The sequence below is a fragment of the Gossypium hirsutum genome, chromosome A03 (genome assembly GCF_007990345.1).
Source record: "Gossypium hirsutum isolate 1008001.06 chromosome A03, Gossypium_hirsutum_v2.1, whole genome shotgun sequence".
Lineage (NCBI taxonomy): Eukaryota > Viridiplantae > Streptophyta > Magnoliopsida > Malvales > Malvaceae > Gossypium > Gossypium hirsutum.
Window position 1 is genome coordinate 70,032,806 of NC_053426.1, and position 20,756 is coordinate 70,053,561.

The following is a 20,756-nucleotide window of genomic DNA, read 5'->3' on the forward strand; positions in this document are numbered from 1 at the left end:
ACGACCGTGTGTCCTCCATAACTTCTAGAGAAAACAAGTCAGTAGCCTCACACAGATGTATGGCTTGGTCGCGTGACACAAGTCAGTATACCCTCTAGGTTTCACACGGCCCTAGCACAAGGCCTAGTGCACGGGAGTGTGAGGTCATTTCGAAGGGTATATGGCCTGGAAAACGGGCATGTGGTTTGGCTGTGTAACCCTAGTCAGTGAGTTACGCGAGCACAGACACGGGCTGGGACACAGCTGTGTGTCCCTATTTCAAATGCCCACATGGCCTGAGACATGGGCGTGTCTCTTGGCTGTGTAAGGCATATAGACTGGCCACACAAGCGTGTGTCCCCTGCACCTATGAAAAAATTTTCCATGTTTTTCGAAAAATTTCTTGAGTACTCGGTTTAGTCCCAATTTGTTTTTAGTGTCTATTTTGGGTATCGAGGGCTCGTATTAAGGGCTATATGATTGATTGTGATTCGTTTTTGGTTTGAATGTAAGATGTAAATGAAATGTTTGTTTGTTTCATTGTAAGTCCGGTAATGCTTCGTAACCCTGTTTCGACGTCAGATACGGGGTAGGGGTGTTGCGCGTCAAATACGGGGTAGGAATGTTACACGTCACAAGTGAATAAATCCATAAACAGATTCAGGATCTATTCTACTTTGGTCCTGTTCGATGTATTGTCAATCTAGTCAGTCACATCTATGTCCCTCTCTTCTAAGAGTCATTTGCTTTGATGCCCAAGACAAAACATCTCCCCAATTGGACTTGATAAACGTAATATTAGTCTTTCAATCAGTTGGCTCATTTCCTATTAGACTAAGGACATGTTAAGGTTCATCTATTAATACAAGTTATCTTTTCATATTATAGGCTTACCACGTAATATCACTTAGTTTTAGTTAAACATTAGATAAATAGTGAGTTAATATTTGCTTCCATTTTGCTTTGCATGTAAAAATCATTGATGACAATATACAAAGGGTATTAATGCAATTAATGGATAATTTTATTATAACAATCTGTTTGAAAAATATACAAGTATACAAACGAATATACTACACTTAGGGCACTAGATCCAACAGATACACTGATGAGTGCTAGGCTCATATTACTTCGATTATATATTGATGATCTAAGGTGGTTATATGGTGTGTTGATGGTTTGATTTGTATACATGTCTTTAGTGTATGTCCAGTTAATATAGACTACAATATTAGCATTGAATTGATAATGATTCAATTGTTATGTGAATTAAATTAAATTACTTGATTATCTATGATTAAGTTGATGATTTTGGACATTTATGCCAACCAAACAATCGATAGCATGTGAAAGATCATGTGATTTGCGTATTTATGATCCCTAGGGGAAATGAGATTATAAGCAAATTGATATATTCGATTTGGTAAAATGAGATAGAAATGTTATGAAAATTCTTGAGAAAATGCTTCTTAATGTATACTTGAGAAAATTAGTTGATTTAGAAACTAAATTTAATTATGCATTGCTTTCAAATTATGCTAGCATCACTAAGCTTCTTTGCTCAGTGTATGGATTATTAGTTTTTCGTGTGCAAGTAACAATTAGGTCTCGGATTCATTGGGGAGTGTTAACAACATGCAGATCTCATACCTCAGCTTAACCTTACCTATGTAAATTTTTGTTATGTTTTGTAGTTATAAAGGCATGTACCTAAGTTGGTTAAAGAAACGTTGTGAGCATTGTTAAGGTATTGATGTTTTGGTCATATTGTAATTTTTTACAATGATATTAGGTACCTAACCTTATATGTTCTCATATGATGTTTAGTTATTGAAATGAATAGGCTAGATAAGGATTAATTGCTTGCATACCAAGTTAACCAAATTGGCGTTTGAACTTGATATCTTATGAGCATATAGGTGTTCTTAGATTTTGATGTACTTAATTGAATCTTAATAATGTTTAAGACCTGTAATTTTAGTGTCAAAAGTCATAGAAGTGTAATGACATTATTGATGGTCAAGTTAGGTACATTTTGGTAAGACTAATGCCAAATGTCCTCCACCACAACGTCACAACATACTTACCCTTTGTCATGATCTAGATGTTCCTTGTCGTGACACACCTAGTCTAAATGAATGTTGTGATGTTCCCTAGCTTCGTATCGCAACCTAACTTAATGTTTCAGTGTAAGTTCCTTAAAATGTACTGAAGGTTTACTCTACTTTCCTAAGCATGTCTATAATTGAAATGTGTTCAAAAACATTTTAAAAACTCTTTTAATTTAGTTTATTTTTTGTTGGGCCCTTATAATTGTTTAGAAATTTGTTTTGTATCATAAAGGAATATTAGATTGGGTCAATGTTACTCTGGCAACGAATATGGAGTCTCATACTTCGATTTAGTGATCAAGTCGAGCGTGTGGTGTCACAGATGCCATGTCAGTTTGTTATTTCCACATATTACTCACAAAAAAACTAGTTAATGGATTAACTGTAACACCCCCTAACCCTAAACCGTCGGCAAAACAGGGTTAAGGAGCATTACCAGACAAATCGAACAACTTACGAATGATTCTTAATTAATTAACAAACTTAATATAATTTAATCATAAAGTCCCTTTAATGGACCCTCGAAGCCCAAAAATACGTAATAGGGGTGAATCAGGACTTACTCGGGTGCTCTAGAATTTTTTTATTTTTTTGTGAACTCAATATAACCCCTTTATAAATATTTAACCTTCCCTTCAAGTTTCAAACCGAGACCAATCCAAAACCAATATTTCAACCAATGCAATTTCATATTTAATCGTATTTAAATCATACTTATAACATTAATTTGATAATTTACTCTATGAACAATCATATTACCATTAAAAAAAATAACTTATAATTTCATTCATTCCAGTCTAAATTTAGCTCCAATTATACCATGTATATCATGTAAATTTTCATACCATTTCATTAAATCTAAATTCAAACATTATATACCATTATCTACAACCAAAATTACTTGACCTATATACATGAACTATACTACACCTAAGTACATGCCACTTTCACCAAAAGAAAGATTACATCACCAATTTTGTACTGAAGTCGAGATTGTTCTGGATGCTGAACCGGGACCTTGACTTCTACTGACCTGCGCATAGAAACAACCGTACACTGAGTATGTCTATACTCAGTGGTATTACCATAATTCAAACTATATAATTTTAATAAATTTTATCATCAACTTGTAATATAGTAAATCATAAGAACAAATTCTATTTTCAACTTAATAGCTTATTTATAACAATTTATCAACAATTATCATATATCAACACTTTGCACTTTGATCAATTCATGAACTTTAGGTTCATGCTTTCAAATCTCATATCTCAAATTCAATTCACATATCAATTCTTAATTTCTCTTTCTCATACTTTCAATTATTCAATCGATCAAATTCATTCGATTTTCTCATTTCATTTATTCAATTGATTTCAATATCAATAATTCGATATTTTAGAAAATTCTTGAACCTTAAGTTCATGCTTCAAATCTCACATTTCAATTCAATTCACAATTTAACTCATAATTTCTTTCTCATATTTTTAATAGTACAATCAGAAAAATTTATTTAATCTTCTCATTTCAGTTATTCACCCTATTAACAAACCCGGACCTTGGCGGATACACGGATTCTAACCAAACACACCAGTATAGTACATTGTGCCTAAAATGGTACTCAATACCTGGTCAATATATCAGAAGTAGTATACGACACATAAAGTGCCTGAAACGACACACAAGGTGCTTGATACGACACACGAGCTGCCTAAAACAACACATAAAGTGCCTGAATCTGACACATAAAGTGTCTGATCGGCAATGCCAATAAATTCCGTACTCTTCCAATCCTATGGCATGCCAACTAGATCTGACTCAGCCCGACTAGTTAATAAGGTATTGAAATCATTTTTCTATTTCAAATTCACTTTCAATTCAATCACAATTCACATATTCACACATATTCATAATTTAATTCACTTTTATTCAATTCATATTTTTAATTCATTTTCCAATCAAATTCAAATCACTAATTACTTTTCAATCAATATACATTTCAAATACTCACAGATTTTCTTCATTCAATTCAATTTGATTCAATTCAAATCACTCTTAGTTTCCAATCAATATACTTTCAAATATTCACATAATTCATAATTCAAATACTTAATTCAAATCACTTTTAATTTCCAATTTGTTCACATTCAATTTCAATAGCCATAAACATTTTTGAATCAATTTCATTCAAATCAATATTATCATTTCAACTGCTTACCTAATTTTACTCACCATGCATTTTAATTAAAATATAACAATTAATAATAAATAGATTTGAATTATAGTAATATAAACCGTGATTTGCTCGATTTCTCCTCGATAATCTTTTCTTTTCCTTTTGATGCTGATGCCTCAGGTTCTTTGCTAGCTACGAAAATTAAAATAATTTATACTATTAATACAACGCTAATTTATATTGAATAATTGAATTTCTATTCAATTTCTACCTTAATTAAGTTCACTTACTTTTCTAACTTAATTCATACTTTATTTCTACTCAATTTCTTATCATATTCAACATAAATATCCAATGGTCATGATAAAACCCTAATTTCAAATTTCTTTCAATTTAGTCCTTCAAACACAAAACTCATAACTTACTTTACAATTTAATCATTTAATCAATTCTAAATAAGAATTCAATCAATTTAATCCCTAATTCAATCATTTGTTCAACATGAACTATACTAAAAAACCTAAGAACTTTCAAAATCTCAACTTAATTTCTACAAAACTTTGCTCTAAAACTTCTAAAACATCAAAATTAAAAGAAAATGACTTAATTGACTTACCTATTAAAGCTTAAAGCTCCCAAACCCTAATTTTTCCTTTTCTTTTCTTTTTTCTTTCCCCTTTTTTTCCTTTCTTTACCGTTTGCTATTTTGTTCTTCTTTTCTATATTTGTTTCTTATTTCTTTTATGCTTTATTATTTTATTAACATAATATAATATTAATATCATATATTAAAATATCTTTTACTTTAATATTAAGTAAATTAATAATTACATAACAAGTGTACATATTTATATTTATTACAAATGTATAGTCTCATCACCATACATTTGTCATTATTTAATTTATTTATCACATAAAAATCTTATAATATAATTATTTAATTAATAAATATCTTTTAACTTAATAATAATAAGTAATAAATATCTATTTACTTAAATAAAAAGTAATTAAATATTTATGTTACAATTGTATACATATTATTATTACATTTGTATATTTCTAGCACCATCCACTTGTCAAAATCATACTTTATTTATCATATAAAAATCTAATTATTTTAAATTTATTTAATAAAATTTTATAACTAAATTAAATATTTATATAATCATTGTTTAAGTAAAATTGCATACATATTTTTACTCCATTTTGCCGCCTCATCTTCCCAAATAGGTTTAATTGCCTATTTGGTCCTTGTTATTTTCTTTTAAACTATAATTAGACTTTTACCCCTTATTCAATTTAGTCCCTTTTTTTCTAATTACTATTAATTAAGCTAAATTCACCTAATTAAAAATTAATTAAGCTCACTACTAGACTCATAATTACTCCTAATAATTATTTACTAATTCGGTTTAGTAAGACGGAGGCCCGATATTGCACTTTTTATTTGCCCGTGAATTTTGGGTCATTACATTAACTATTGTCATTCACGTCAAGACTGAAATTTCAAAATTTAAAAAGTATAGAGACTTAGAATAATCTAATTGGAGAATATGGACTAAGTCTACAAATGTATGCATAATACAAGTGTAACACCTCTAACCCGTATCTGTCTCCGGAGTAGGGTTACGAGGCATTACCGAACAAATCACAGCTTCCGAACATTCACATATTCACACAGATCGTATTAATATATATAAAGCAAATGGCTGATCAAATTTTAAACATACATTGTTAATAATAATGCATATACGAATCATATCTCAAAGTCAAATAGCATATATATATACTTCGAATCATAAGCACATCACCTTAATGGTATTTGATTACCTAATGAAAATCAAACATTTTTCTTCATAACTCTATTCATGCGCATATTAAACCAAATAAATCATATCATATGGCTTTTTGTATATTAACATATGCGATTATATCAACTACATAAAATGGTCAAGTTTAACTTTTAAACATACTAGTCATATACGCATATAACTTATCAAGTATAACCCAATTCGAATGCTAAGTACTATGCCTATAATGCCTTTACACAACCAATCAATTCATTATAAAATCAGTCATGCAAATTAACTTCTATATAACAATTAAAAAAATTTATACACATTCTTGCCATTATAAACCGAACCTAGATAGCCAATTACCATGGTTGAACATACAACCACTTATATAAATAACACAAAGTGATACATATTTATTTTTACCATTACAAATCATAAAAAAAATGACCAATGCATACGGCATCACTAGTATATATATATACAAATCAAATACCTATATTGCGTATCTATCATTATGAACCTAAAACCCTAGCCTAACATTCATGTACATATTATCCACCATTTCCAAACCAATTCATCAATGCAATCATACCAATGCAAACCAACTCAAAATAACCATATCTAATAATCCAATACCTATAGCATTTCATAGTTCTCACATAGCAAATACAACTAAATTCATTATTAATATATATATAACTAAACACTTAATATATATCATTACATCATATTGAATTCCTATACTAAGCATACACACACATAGACCATGATCAAAGTTACTTAAACATTATATCATTAGCATTAATATCAAGCCATTTTCGCATGGCTAAATATATACAAATTTCAAGACCAAACAAAACAAATACTAGCCTATACATGCCATAGGTTCAAAGTTCACACTTTAAAAATACCGAAACAACGATTGATAGTGTGACGGATTTCCTTGACGATCCTCGAGCTCGTAACTAACTTCCAAAATCTATATAAAAAAACAAAGAACATACACACAAGAGTAAACTTGAATAGCTTAGTAAGTCATAAGCAAATAAATCATTTTAATGACATTCATATTTCAATTTAAATAAACCTAATCTTGGTAACCATAACCACATATACAATTACCAGGCTTGCAACTTTATATATGTCCATACATATACTCCAGCATTATTTTTCCACTTGGCCGAATACACAAATATTCCTAAGCATATTTAATTCTCACATTCATAATACACATTTCATATATTCATATAAGTATATACTTACCTTACTACCCAATCAGTTAATTTAGTACATACCTAACCTTTTAGCTTGATTTCACATTCGATCTTAACTCGATATTTCTTGTTGAACCATTCAGAATTAATAAGGATACTCGAATAGTCGAAAAGCTCGTACAACACCAACATCCCAAACGTGGTCTTACATGTAATCACATATCGATGCCACTGTCCCAGATAGGGTCTTACACGTAAATCACAATTCAATACCAACGTCCCAGATGTGGTCTTACAGGAAATCACATATCGGAATCCTATGTCATGACATATGTATCCTAACTATTCCTAAGGTTCGTACAAGACTTTCGAATGTCGTAACTCGATCAATTCAGGCTTATAAATACTTCTCCATACTTAAACAAATTTGGCTTGAACATATATATACAAGCAATAGTTCAATTCAGCACAAATATAAAATATACAATCGAATTTAACGACATGTATTTACTTATGAACTTACCTCGTACGAAGACGAGCAGACCAGGTCGTCTATTCAACAACTTTAGATTTCCCCCGATCCAAATCCGATTTTCTCATTTCTTGATCTAAATTAATATAAATTAAACTTATTTAATCAAATATTCAATCAAATTCATCCAAAAACACATAAATATGCAAATTACACTTTTACCCTTGACATTTCACATTTTTCACAATTTAGTCCCTATTTCACAAAACACAAAATATTCAAAATTTGAATACACCCATGTTAGGCCGAATTTATCCCTAGTCCATATAATCCCATATGTTTCATTTATTTCACATTTTGACCCCTCAATTTGCAAAATTTATAATTTAGTCCTAAATAGACATTTTTATCAAAAAATCACTTAATTAAACTTGACAATCTAACAACATATATTTATTTTTCATCATTAAACACAAAAATCATCAAGCTATCAATAGTGGCAATTCATGAATACATCATCAAATTCAAAAATTCAAGCATGGGCTAGCTAGTACTCGAAACAACGGTCTCAAAAATATAAAAATTATCAAAAACTGAACAAAAACTAACCTTGAATCAAGCTCCCAAAGTGTTGAATGTTTAAAGCTTTCAAAAGCTTTATTTTCTTTGAGTTTCGGCCAAAAGAAGATGAACATGCATGGCTATTTTAATTATGTTTTATTATAATAACTTATATTACTGATTTACAAAACTACCATATATTATAGACCTAAAGCCGTCCATGATACCCTTTAATGGCCTAAATTCCTTTTAAGGACCCCACATTATAAAAACAATAATAATTCGGCACTTACTTAATTAGCTAGCCACTTTTACATTTTACGTGATTAAGTCCTTTTAATCAAATCGAACACTCAAACGATAAAATTAAATCAAGAAAATTTCACACATATAAATTAACATGTTGTAGACACCAAAAATAATATTAAGATATTTTTTGACTCGAATTTGTGGTCTCAAAGCCACTGTTCCGAATAGGGTCTAAACTGGGTTGTTACAACAAGACTTAGTAATTAAGCTTAACCTAACAAATTTAATTGCTACTATTTAGGTCATGATTAATTTTTCAAAATTTGGAAAGTATAGGGACTAAAATTGATAAAAAAATTAAAGAACAAGGACTAAAACCACAAATTTTGCAAAGTACATGGACTAATAGTAGAATTTAACCTTTATTTTATGGCTAAAGGGTCTTTAAAGCCCTTGAACTTCACCCAAAAAATCAATTAAGCCCCTATACTTTTTTTACTCTCAATTAAGTCTTCATGTAACACCCCTTAACCGTGCCTGACACCGAAACAGGATACGAGGCATTACCGGACTTAAACGTAAGCAAACATACAAAATCAGGCCATAAAATTTTGACCAAATTAAAACCATTCGTTAACAAGCATTTCATTCCTTATATAGGCCCACGAGGCCCAAAACATACGTTGGTGGTGGTTCGGAACTAAACCGAGAACTTTCGAAACTTTTACAATACTTAGAAAACTTTTCATATTATAAAGGGCCACACGCCCGTGTGGTTGGGCCGTGTGGATTTCACACGCCCGTGTCCTCAGCCCATATAAGTCTCTGATTATGACGTCATACACAAAATGTGGTCACACGGCCAAGGCACACGCCCGTGTCCTTCGACTGTGTGGTGAATTAAATTCCAAAATCAGGTGCAGACTTCACACGGCCTAGGTACACACCCATGCTGAGGTTGTATCTCTCACACGGTCGTGTCTCTACCAGTGTGTTTACTATTGAGCATTCTATTTTGCATTAATTGGCGTGAAGGGGACACACGGCTGGATCACACGCCCATGGGGCAAGTCGTGTGTCACACACGGTCTAGACACACACCCGTGTGTCTACACGCCCATGAATGCCAATATTTCTTAGACTTGCATGCATGCATTTTTCACATCATCTTATACACACACATGACATTCATCAACATTCAATCATCAATAACCATAGGCCATATCATAATGGAATTGGCACATACATAGATGAATAGGTTTCCAACCCAATAATCATTATGAGCCATATCTCATGGCCATAAACAAAATGAATCAACTATCATTATAAGCCAACACATTTGGCTAGACCAATATGACATATAACAAAAAGACTAGGTCCCTATACATGCCATACTCAAAATGCTGAGATTAATTATACCTAAATAATCCAATCGATAGTGTAAACGTGCCCTCGACGTACTTTGATCCCCGAGCTAGCTTGGCGATACTATAAGAAAATGAAAAAGAGAAGGGGTAAGCATAAAGCTTAGTAAGCTTACATGTAATTAATAAGAAATAAGAATATGCATTTCCATACACATACATAACATAACTTGACTCATCTCATTATCAATAATCATTGTAGTCATACCCTACCTCATTCAATTTACATAATATTCAATAGAACTCAATATCATAATTTTTTTATTCTCCTCTTATCGAAGTTTTATCATTTCATAATCTCAATACTACGAGCTTGGCGTACATATCTGTATCATTTCAACATGATCATACCTCGTCGTTTCTCTAGTACATCCTCGGATTGCCCGTTAAACCATTTGGAATACTAATGAATACTCGAGAAACCCGGTTCACATAATATGATGCCAACGCCATATCCCAGATATGGTCTTATATGGGATCACCACTTGATGCCAATGCCATGTCCCAAACATGATCTTACATGGGATCTCATATGTCGATGTCAATGCCATGTCCCAGACATGGTCTTACATGAGATCTCATATCAACGCCATATCCCAGATATGGTCTTACATGATAACACATACAGATGCCGATGCCATATCCCAGATATGGTCTTATACGGGATCTCATCAACCCAAATGTCGTGATATTTGTACCTAAAGTATTCCTAAGGTTCAACCGGCTTTCATCACCTTAATTCTTTGTCGGACGATATCAATAATACTCACAAAGACAAATATACAATTCATGCAACATTAAATGTTAAATACATAATAGGATGCTATACTAATTACACACAAACTTACCTCGGTACAAAATATGGCAACTAATTCAATTTAGTCCAAGATCTTGCTCTTTCCCCGGTCTAAGCCCGGACTCTATTTTTCTTGATCTATAATAGTAAATTTCACTTGTTTAATTACCACATTATTCAAAACAGCCCATAAATCATATTTTGGAAAAATTATATTTTTGCCCCTAAACTTTCACATAATTACAATTTAGCCCCTAGGCTCATAAAATAAAATGCGGCCAATTTCTTTAGTACCCAAGCATAGCCGATTCATATTCCCCCTTATAACATCCCACATTGTTCATCAAATCACATTTTTAACACCTTTTTTTACATGTTTTACAAACAAGTCCTTTTAGGTGTTTTCACGAAAATTGCTTAGAAAAAGATGTTCATCTATCACCAAACTTCCATATTCCTCCATTAATCATCAAAATACATGCACGACACACATGGGTAAATTTTTTAACATAAACCCTAGCTCAAAATAATGGTATAAATAGCTATATTATGCTTCAAGGATATCAAAAACATAAAAAAACTATCACCAAAATGACTTACATGTAGAGGGCTTATTGTGCTGAAAATTTCAAGCTTCCATGGGGTTTTTCTCCTTAAAATTTCGGTGGAAAAATATGGAGAAGAAGATGACCATTTGATTTTTATTTTATTAGTTTTTGCTTTTGTCATCAAATACCAACCCATACCCAATTTTTGACTTTTTGACTTTCATTTATTATACACTTCATGTACAGCCATACACATATATAATGGCCTAATTACTCATTAAGGACCTCAAATTTTAAGTTCTATAGCTATTTAACACCTTTAGCTAATGGAACACAACTTTCGTATTTTATGCGAATTGGTCATTTTTCACAAATTAAGCATTCAAATGGTAAAATTTCTTAACAAACTTTTACACAATCATATTATCATGCCGTAGACCTCAAAAGAATATTAAAATAATAATTTTTTATGACCTCGGATTTGTGGTCCCGAAACCACTGTTCCGACTAGGCCCAAAATCGGAATGTTACTCTTCAATCATTAAATTTTCAGTCAATTAATCCCTTTATCCTTTAACTTTAATTTTGAACCGTTACAGAGTAAAGACAACAATTTTTCTAAGTTGCTTTTTCAACTTGGCATGCTAAGATTGTGCCACGTGGTGAAAACTGGTAATTTTAATTAAAATATAAAAAAAATATAAAAATCATAAAATTTATAGAATATCATAAAAATTATAAAAATATTTTTAAAAATAAAAAATATAGGAAATTATAAAATTCTTATAAATGATAAAAAAATATAAATTATAAGAAATGAAAAAATATATATATTAATAAAATAATATAATAAAAATTTTTAAAAATGATATAAACTATGAAAAATAAAAAATTATGAAAATATTTAAAAATTTAGAAATTTATTTAAAATATTATAAATATATATAGAAAAGTGCAAATATATATATAATAGAAAATTGCAGTAATATTATTAAAAATATTCAAAAAATATAAAATTACAAAAATATATATAAAATATAAAAAAATGTCTATAATTTTACATACAACCTCGATTATCATTTGCCTTCTCAACCCATTCCCCCTCCCCTTAGCTTACATCCCAAAACACTCCCCTATCATCGACAATAGACAAAGGGGGTGCAAGCTTCGGGTATATCCGCGGTGGACGAGCACAATAGACAATGTAGGATCAAATAAATATTTGATAACTTTTAATAGGTGTTGTAGTGTTAACATGGCAGTGTGTGAATGGAAAAAAATAGTTTTTTTTATAACTTTTTCAAATATTTTTAATTTTTTTAAATTTTTATGCTTTTTATGTTTTTTTATAATATTTTGTTAATTTTATTAAAATTTTTAATAATTTTAATTTTTTATACTTTTTTACAATTTTTTATATTTTTTATAATTTATATTTATTTATATTTTTTGTAATTTTTAATAAAATTTATAATTTATATATTTTTTTCAATTTTAATAAATTTTACAATTTTCTATATTTTATAATTTTTGTACTTTATAATTTTTTTATATTTTTTATAATTTCTATATTTTTTTATGATTTTACTTTAAAATGTCCATTTTTGTCATGTGGCACAATCTTGGCATGCCACGTGGAAAAAATAGCCCAGAAAATGGTTTTCATTACTCTGTAATAGTTGACTATTAACTTTAATGGTAAAAGGGCTTAATTGATTGAAATGTTATCATTCGAAGATTCAATTGAGTGCAAAAAAAAATATAAGGACTTAATTGATTTTTTTTTGATAAAGTTTGGGAGCTTTAAAGATCCTTTAGCCTTATTTCATACAGTTTATGATTCTTTGTTATAATTTTCGATTGGGGTAATGTAAAATTTAGCCCTTGAACTTGGTTACTTGTGTTGGCACCTTTTTAAGGTCCTTGGTTGGCACCATGAACTTTTGCACTGGTGTTGAAATATTATTGTACTCATAATTATATTTGAAAAAGAGTTTCACTATCTGAAATTGTTTTAAAGAAAAATAAAATTACTTTTCCATTTTTCTTTTTCCGTTCTTAATGAAAATGGTTAATGTATATTTACCTTAAAATTTTATACTATGCCGATTTTTACTTGGTTAAATATTTAACTTTTGACTTTGAAAACTATTAATTAAATTGGTATTTTTAAGTATTTAATTGATGTCCTTAACTTTTATCCAGATAAACTCCTCATTAGCTCTAAGAAACGATGGTCAACGGATGCTGAAATTGGTTTTTCAATGGAAGCCAACATCTGATAATTAATAATGAAAACTCTGTTGGTGAGGGGATAAATATAAATTAATTAAATCATGTCTTTATTTTGGGCCATTTTACCAAAAAAACCTATTTTTAAAATTATTTACGGAAATAAGTTAATTTTTTTATTATTTACTGAAAATAGTCAAATTCTGCGAAAATCCGTCCACATCAGCATGATTTCAGGGAATATGCCAACAAAACACATCCCTAGGGGAGCGTTTTTGCCATGTAAGCACAAATCGCACCCTCATGGACGCGCTTTGCTGATGTGGCAAAAGCGCTCCCCATGGATGCATTTTAGCCCGCGTTTAAATTTTCAAAAATGTTATTTTTTAAATATTATAAAAATAGACCAAAAATTTTTAAAAATTTACAAGAATAAACCTTAAAAAAAAGCTTAGAGTGATAACACCATTTTTTTTCAAGGTGTCACCAATTAATATAAAAACAAAACTTACAAAGCAAATCTTTATATAGACTCAAAGTCTCATTTCCTTTATTTTCTTAAACAATATGTGATATGAGATATGTGTATATATAGACTCATGAATAGGTTTATAGCTTGTTCCTAAACAATGTGGGATTCCTTCCTCTTTTAACTAACAACATGAGATTAAAAGTTACACTATCTTTTATATTTTTTTACTTAGAGTTTAATTTTTTTTACAAAAAGTTAACATTTGTTACATTATAAATAAAAATTTTAAACTCTATAAGTAAAAAAATTATAAAATATAAAATGAGTATGGTAAAATATTAAAAAATAAATATTTAAAAAATTACTAATAGTTGAGTGATATTTTGTAAGTTTTTATAATTTGATAGTTAAAAAATCATAGTTAAGTGACTACTAATGTAATTTAATCTAGATATAAAAATATGAAAAATAATTATTATATTTTATGTATATTATATATTTCTATAAAAAAACTTATTTAAAATAATTATATACTATGTTTAAATAGATTATCTATCTAGTCAAAATACATTTGAAATAAATTTATCAGCATTCATTAGGTGATGAAAATTAAATTAAAATTAGAATTAAAAAAATTAATGAGTATAGTAAAATATTAAAAATAAATAAATATTTAAAAAATATATATCAATTTTTTAAAATTACAAAAAAATACTATTTGAGTGCCAAATACTCACCATTTATTTATTAATCAAATACTCATCATTTATTTATTAATCAAACATTCATAATATAAAATAAAAAATAAAATTAAAAAATTAAAAGTATAACTTCTAAATTTAAATAATGGAAAATTATTTTAAAAATTAGAATTGCATTGATATTAACTACAAACATTTAAATTTGAATAGAAGATTATTGTATGTACAAGTTTCATATGTGCAATTTGTTCTCTTTTTTTAATAGTTCTTTTGTATATGTTAACAATTCTAAAATGCAACAAGATTAAATATCTCAAAAGATAATTTTATAATATGAGAAAATGTTAACAAAATATAAAAAAATAAAAATTGTTCTGTAAAAAAATTATAAAATATAGTGTAGCATTTAGTCTCATGTTGTTAGTTAAAAGAGGAAGGAATCCCACAATTGTTTAGGAATAAGTTGCAAACCTATTCATGAGTCTATATATACACATATCACATATCCCACGTTGCTTAAGAAAACAAGGGAAATGAGACTTTGGGTCTATATAAAGATTTGCTTTGTAAGTTTTATTTTCATATTAATTGGTGATACCTTAAAAAAATGGTGTTGTTATTTTGAGCCTTTTTTAAGGTTTATCCTTGTAAATTTTTAAAAAAATTGATCTATTTTTATAATATTTAAAAAATGACCTTTTTTGAAAATTTAAACACAAGCTAAAACACGTTCCTGGGGAAGCATTTTTGCCACATCAGCAAAGTGTGTCCACAAGGGCATGATTTGTGCTGACATGGCAAAAACGCTCTCCCAAGGACGCATTTTGCTGGCATATCCCCTGAAATCGTGTTGACGTGAACGCATTTTCGCAAAATTCAGCCCTTTCCGATAAATAATCAAAAAGTTAGCCCATTTCTATAAATAATTTTGAAAATGGGCTTTTTTTCGATAAAATGGCCCTTTATTTGTCTTTACTTATATTTTCAACTGTAAAATAATTATAAGTAAATGAATCTTGAAGATACAACAAAATTTAATGAATAACGACATTTTGTATTGACAAAACGAAAAGATGGAAAAGAATAGAGAAATTTTTTGTTTTTGAGTTTTTGGTTTGTCTTGGTATTTCTTTCCTATTTATAATAATTCTCGTGTCTCTCCCTACAAATATAACTATCCAAATAGATAGTCACATCTTTTAATAATAAACATAATTATTCAATAGATATATATATTTGAATAATTGTTTCTCTTTGTTAATAATAACCTAACATAATTTTTTATATTTAAAAGACATAACTTTTAATTAATAACAAAATAATCCTTCCAAAATATTTCATCATATACATTAATCATCCATATATATATTAAATACTAAAAAGAACCATTAAACGCACGAGTTTCAAATAATTTCTCTCTTTGGTCAAGCTTGCAGTAACAGTTTGATGTATGTCCATAATGACCCAAACCAAAACTAGATAAATAGCGAGAAGAGAAGCATTGTTATTATATTCAGCCAATTTTCAGGCAGCAAAGCATCCGAGATGCCACGAATAGATAGGGTCGAGATCCATAGTGAGGTTAACTTCATTCCTCCTAACTTCTGTTGCTTCTTACTGGTATATGCCACTGCATTCATTGTAAAAAAACTAGTTTACTTACAGCTTCTTATTCTGATCGCTACTTTATGGACAATACTAAAATCAACCTAGCTGATCAGTCTTCATCCGCCTACTTTATAAGAGACAAGATACAACTCATTGGCTAACAACTGAAATAATTAACTAATACTAATAATCACCTTAGAGACAAGTTACCCTATTATCCGAATTCCAAGGTCCTATATCCTATATAAATGAGTCGTCCATAAATGTCAAACCTTTTCTTTTTAAAAATAAAAACGTCCCATGAGATTAGGGTTTTTACATAGTAATAATAATAATAGAATGAATTACAAATTACTTATCAAAATAACATGTTTTGTAGTGTTGCATATGGAATGGACAACACCAATAAAAATTTACCTCAATAATTAAATAATTATAATAAAATAAATAAAAATATATTACAACATGGGGTGTCACATAACTTTTTTTTTATTAATTTTATTATAAGTTTTAATAATTATGTAATGATTGAGGTATATTTTTATCGTTATCAACTCCATATGTAATACTGCAATAAGCTATAGAAAACATGCCATTTTACTCATGCTATTTTCATAATTTTTTTGTAAAAAAACCGGAAGGTATTAAGCCCCAACTACTATGAGACAAATGGTCACGAATACTTAAAACATGAGAAATGAACCTGGCCATTGTTTTAAAAAAGAAAAACCCTCCAAAAATGGGATATGGACTAAACAAAATGAAGGTTCATATCAGAATTCAAATGTACTTTAAAGGACGCAAAAATGGTCATAATCTGTGTTTATAAGAGTTTACTTCCTAAACGATTATAGTTAGATGAAGCATTACAGGAGTGATAAGGGATGTGTTACCCAATGTTCAAAGAGGGATGTGGGTGTGGCAGCACGAAGGATGATGTGTTGAGGCCATTGTCTTGTTGCCCCCACTGAGATTGCCGTGCACCTGTCTTCTCCCTCTCTTTGATCTACATGCAAAAACAGGCTATAAAGTAATAAGTATTTACCAGCTGTAGGAAGGAACTCTATACATATTCATTGATGATGAACATGGAAATAAGGGTAAATCACACCTGATTTGCTAGCATTGCGTTTTGCTCCTTTATTGCCTTTTCCTGCCATAGACCACTATTAGAGATGACGCATGAAAAAGGGTTTTCATTTTTCTCAATGATTATGAACGAGTCATTATGTTTTCAAAAGCCTTTACCTTTCTTTGAAGCTCGGATATTGACTCATTCAAGAGTTGGTTCTGCAATAGAGATACAATCGCATCACTATAACACAACAAGAAACAGTTGTGGCTATATGCTATAATTGGAAAAAAAATGACAATAAAAAACTAAAGCATACTTTTCTGGCTCGAATGTGTTTAAGAGCGGTATCAAGCTGCTGCTCCAAATTCTGCAGCTCCTTGAGACTCAATGGGTCTAAATCTTCTCCCATGTAGTGCCTGGAGAGACGTAAGAAACTGATCAAACTAATGACTTAACATAATACCCTAAAAGGAACTTGTAGGTGTAAAGGAAGGATAGCATCTCTCTTTCATTATGTAGATATTTAGCAAATGCAATTAATTTGAAATATTTACCTGTGATTTTTCTGCAAGAGCTCAACCTTAGCCTTAAGTCTATTATACTCAACGGACCATTCGCCCTGCCAAGTTTGCAATTTTGCCAATTGTTTAATTCACCTCATTCCTTTTGAAAACTTAAAAGCTACGAAAGCACGTACACCCCAAGCCTCTTTTGTTGTCTAAATTCAATTGCTAACAGTGAAAAAAGGTCTACCTGTGATTCAGGCTCAGTAGCAACAAGATGCCTCTCAGCGTAATAATGCCTTTCATAGCGTTCAAGGATCTTCTCCATGCTGTTATAGGATAGACAAGTCAGGATCATGTACAATATTTTCATTTCCCTAGTAATCTTTCTGTACCTCTATTATACTAGTTAAAGGCCTAAACCTAAACCGACGTCTTTTTGATGCCATAATTAAATAAAGAATATATTAAATAAAGTAGACAAATTCTCACCTCTGTTTGTTTATTATTCCTAGTTTTCATGGTTTTACAAAAAAATTTCACCAAGAACTAAGTCTTAAGAACTTATGAGCCATATACCTTGAAATCTGTTCTACTTATCAGTAAATATTTTGGTGATTGCAAAATATATTCAAGATTCATAAATAGTTTTTCTTTTCCATCTTTTTTTTGTATTTTTTGGTTAAAGCACTTAAAATATATATACCATCGAAATGTATAATTCTGGATATCAAAGTTTGTAGTCAGTAGTTGCGGTTCTCCTCCGTAAAGAATCTTCAATATTTTAAAGTATAAAATCTAAAGATTCCTCTCTTTCTCCCCTCAAACGCTCCTTTTCAAGCTAAAATAGTTCTTAGATAGTGTTCAAAAAAGCCAGAGGATTTTTAGGTTTTTAGAGCTGCTGAGGTAGAAGAGATAGAGAAAAGTATAGCTTCTAGGGAATATATATATACATATACAATTGACTTTTATTTTATCAGAACAAATATTCTATAAAAAAGTTTCACCAAAAATTATGGACATAAAGCATAAGTTTCCCAGGATTTTACTTTTTCGATAGCCAAGTACTTTTCATTTCAAAGTTTTTATTATGGATTCATATTTAATAAATGAACTATGAATAATTCTAACCATCTGTTTTACTAACTATATATATTATTTATTGGTGTAATAATTTAGTACATAAAAGGACATGTTTTGGATTTGTACCTAATTGAGAAAGTTAGACCTTCAGATTAGAAGCTAAGAAGGAAAAAAAAAAGAGAGCAAATTTCTCTTCTTTTGTTTTTCCCATGTGTGAATTAACTTACATAGCCAATACTCCCCAAAACAGTTTTCTATTCGTTTGTTATTTCGTCCCTGAAATAGTGGAACAGTTATAATACTGATGTAATAATTGTGACGTTTAAAGGCGTCCTTTTGGCGAATCTGTTATGTCTTAATTCACATGTTACAAGTCAATAACTTAATTGTTTTGGAGTCAAAATATCCTGGAAAGTAGTAAAATAAAAGAAGGCTCTCCTTTTTTCTCTTACAAAGGAAACCTGTAAGAAAACATGTATCTTCAAAAGTTTATGGAGAATTACAAGTAGTAATGAGATGTTGCACCAAATTGAAGGTTAAAGAAAGAGAAAAAGAAATACCAGGAATCAGTGGAGTATTCATAGAGCTTCCATTTATGAGAGAAGACAATCAAAGCGACTTCAGCATCGCATAAGACAGAGAGTTCATGAGCTTTCTTGAACAACCCACTTCTCCTTTTGGAGAAAGTAACTTGCCTGTTAATCTTGTTCTCTATCCTCTTCAATTCAACCCTACCTCTCCCCATCTCTTTGAAAGCAAAGCACCCAAAATTCACAGCTTGGGGTTTCCTCTCTTGGTAAATGCGACTGAGAAAGATGAGATGTATATAGGAATGGAAATACGGAGAAATAGAAGTGGTTTTAGGGAAAGTGAGGTAAGTGGTATTTTAAGAATTAGCTGTCGAGTAGTCATTGGCTACTCTAACTGTTCTCTCGCTATAAAGGGTTATAGTTATAGATGCTAAAACCGTGTACAGAACCCTGTACAGGGACCCCCACCCCCTCACCCTCGAAACATCATCCACCTCCCTGCTGATGCCAGACTTCTTTTATCCCCCTTAAAAAATGCCACTAATTTTAAAGCGATTTGAATTCGCATGAAATAGCATTAATTATTTCGTTAAAAGATATTATGACTAAAGAATAATTTACTCTACTTCAAAATAAACGAATTTATTTATCCTTTCAAGAAAGCAAATATGAACCGTTATATCTTGCCCGGTTATTAATGTTATAAGAAAAGCAAATTTTTTTTTACCACGTATGTATTACATAGTTAATTATAAAATAAGGTTTAAAGATAAATTTGATCACTAATATTTATATGTTTTGTCAAAATAGATTTAATTGTATTTTTGAATCTTTTTTGACCATCAACTTTTTTTTTTAGAATTTAGCCTTTTTTAACTGTTTTAACGGTTAATAGGGATGATGTGAAATTTCATATGTAGAATATTTTTAATAAGATGTAATTTATTACTTAGATAACCTAATACAATAATTACATGTAGAAAATAATAAAATAAATAATACATTAAATTTAAAAATAACTATTAATTTAAAAAAAATAAACGTAATTATCCAAAAAAATTTAACTCAGTAGAAAAACTTCTCAATAAATAAACGTATGAAAGATTGAAACCTTTTGAAAGAAAAAAAAATATTGAAACATTGAATTTATTCATTAAATCTGTTAGAAAAAACATATTGAAAAAAAATAAAGGTTAATGGCAAAAAAAAGCTCAAAAATACAATTA

The 20,756-nt window shown here is 29.7% G+C and overlaps 1 protein-coding gene across 3 annotated transcripts; it reads right to left on the reverse strand.

Moving 5' to 3' along the window:
• Positions 1-16,076: 16,076 nt before the first annotated feature.
• Positions 16,077-19,921, reverse strand: LOC107887379 (truncated transcription factor CAULIFLOWER A-like). Of its 3 annotated transcripts, none has more exons than XM_016811589.2 (8): positions 19,561-19,916; positions 18,168-18,246; positions 17,969-18,033; positions 17,731-17,830; positions 17,588-17,629; positions 17,451-17,492; positions 17,233-17,345; positions 16,077-16,361 (listed from the first exon to the last, which is right to left on the reverse strand). In XM_016811589.2, exons 1-8 carry the CDS (start codon positions 19,743-19,745, stop codon positions 16,346-16,348), a joined length of 642 nt encoding a protein of 213 aa, XP_016667078.1. In that variant the 5' UTR covers positions 19,746-19,916; the 3' UTR covers positions 16,077-16,345. The 3 variants fall into 3 exon arrangements, with proteins under 3 accessions (XP_016667078.1, XP_016667079.1, NP_001313669.1); XM_016811590.2 differs by having other exon boundaries at positions 16,305-16,361; positions 17,233-17,362; positions 19,561-19,921; NM_001326740.1 differs by lacking the exon at positions 16,077-16,361 and having other exon boundaries at positions 17,229-17,345; positions 19,561-19,745.
• Between the last annotated feature and the right edge of the window lie 835 nt (positions 19,922-20,756).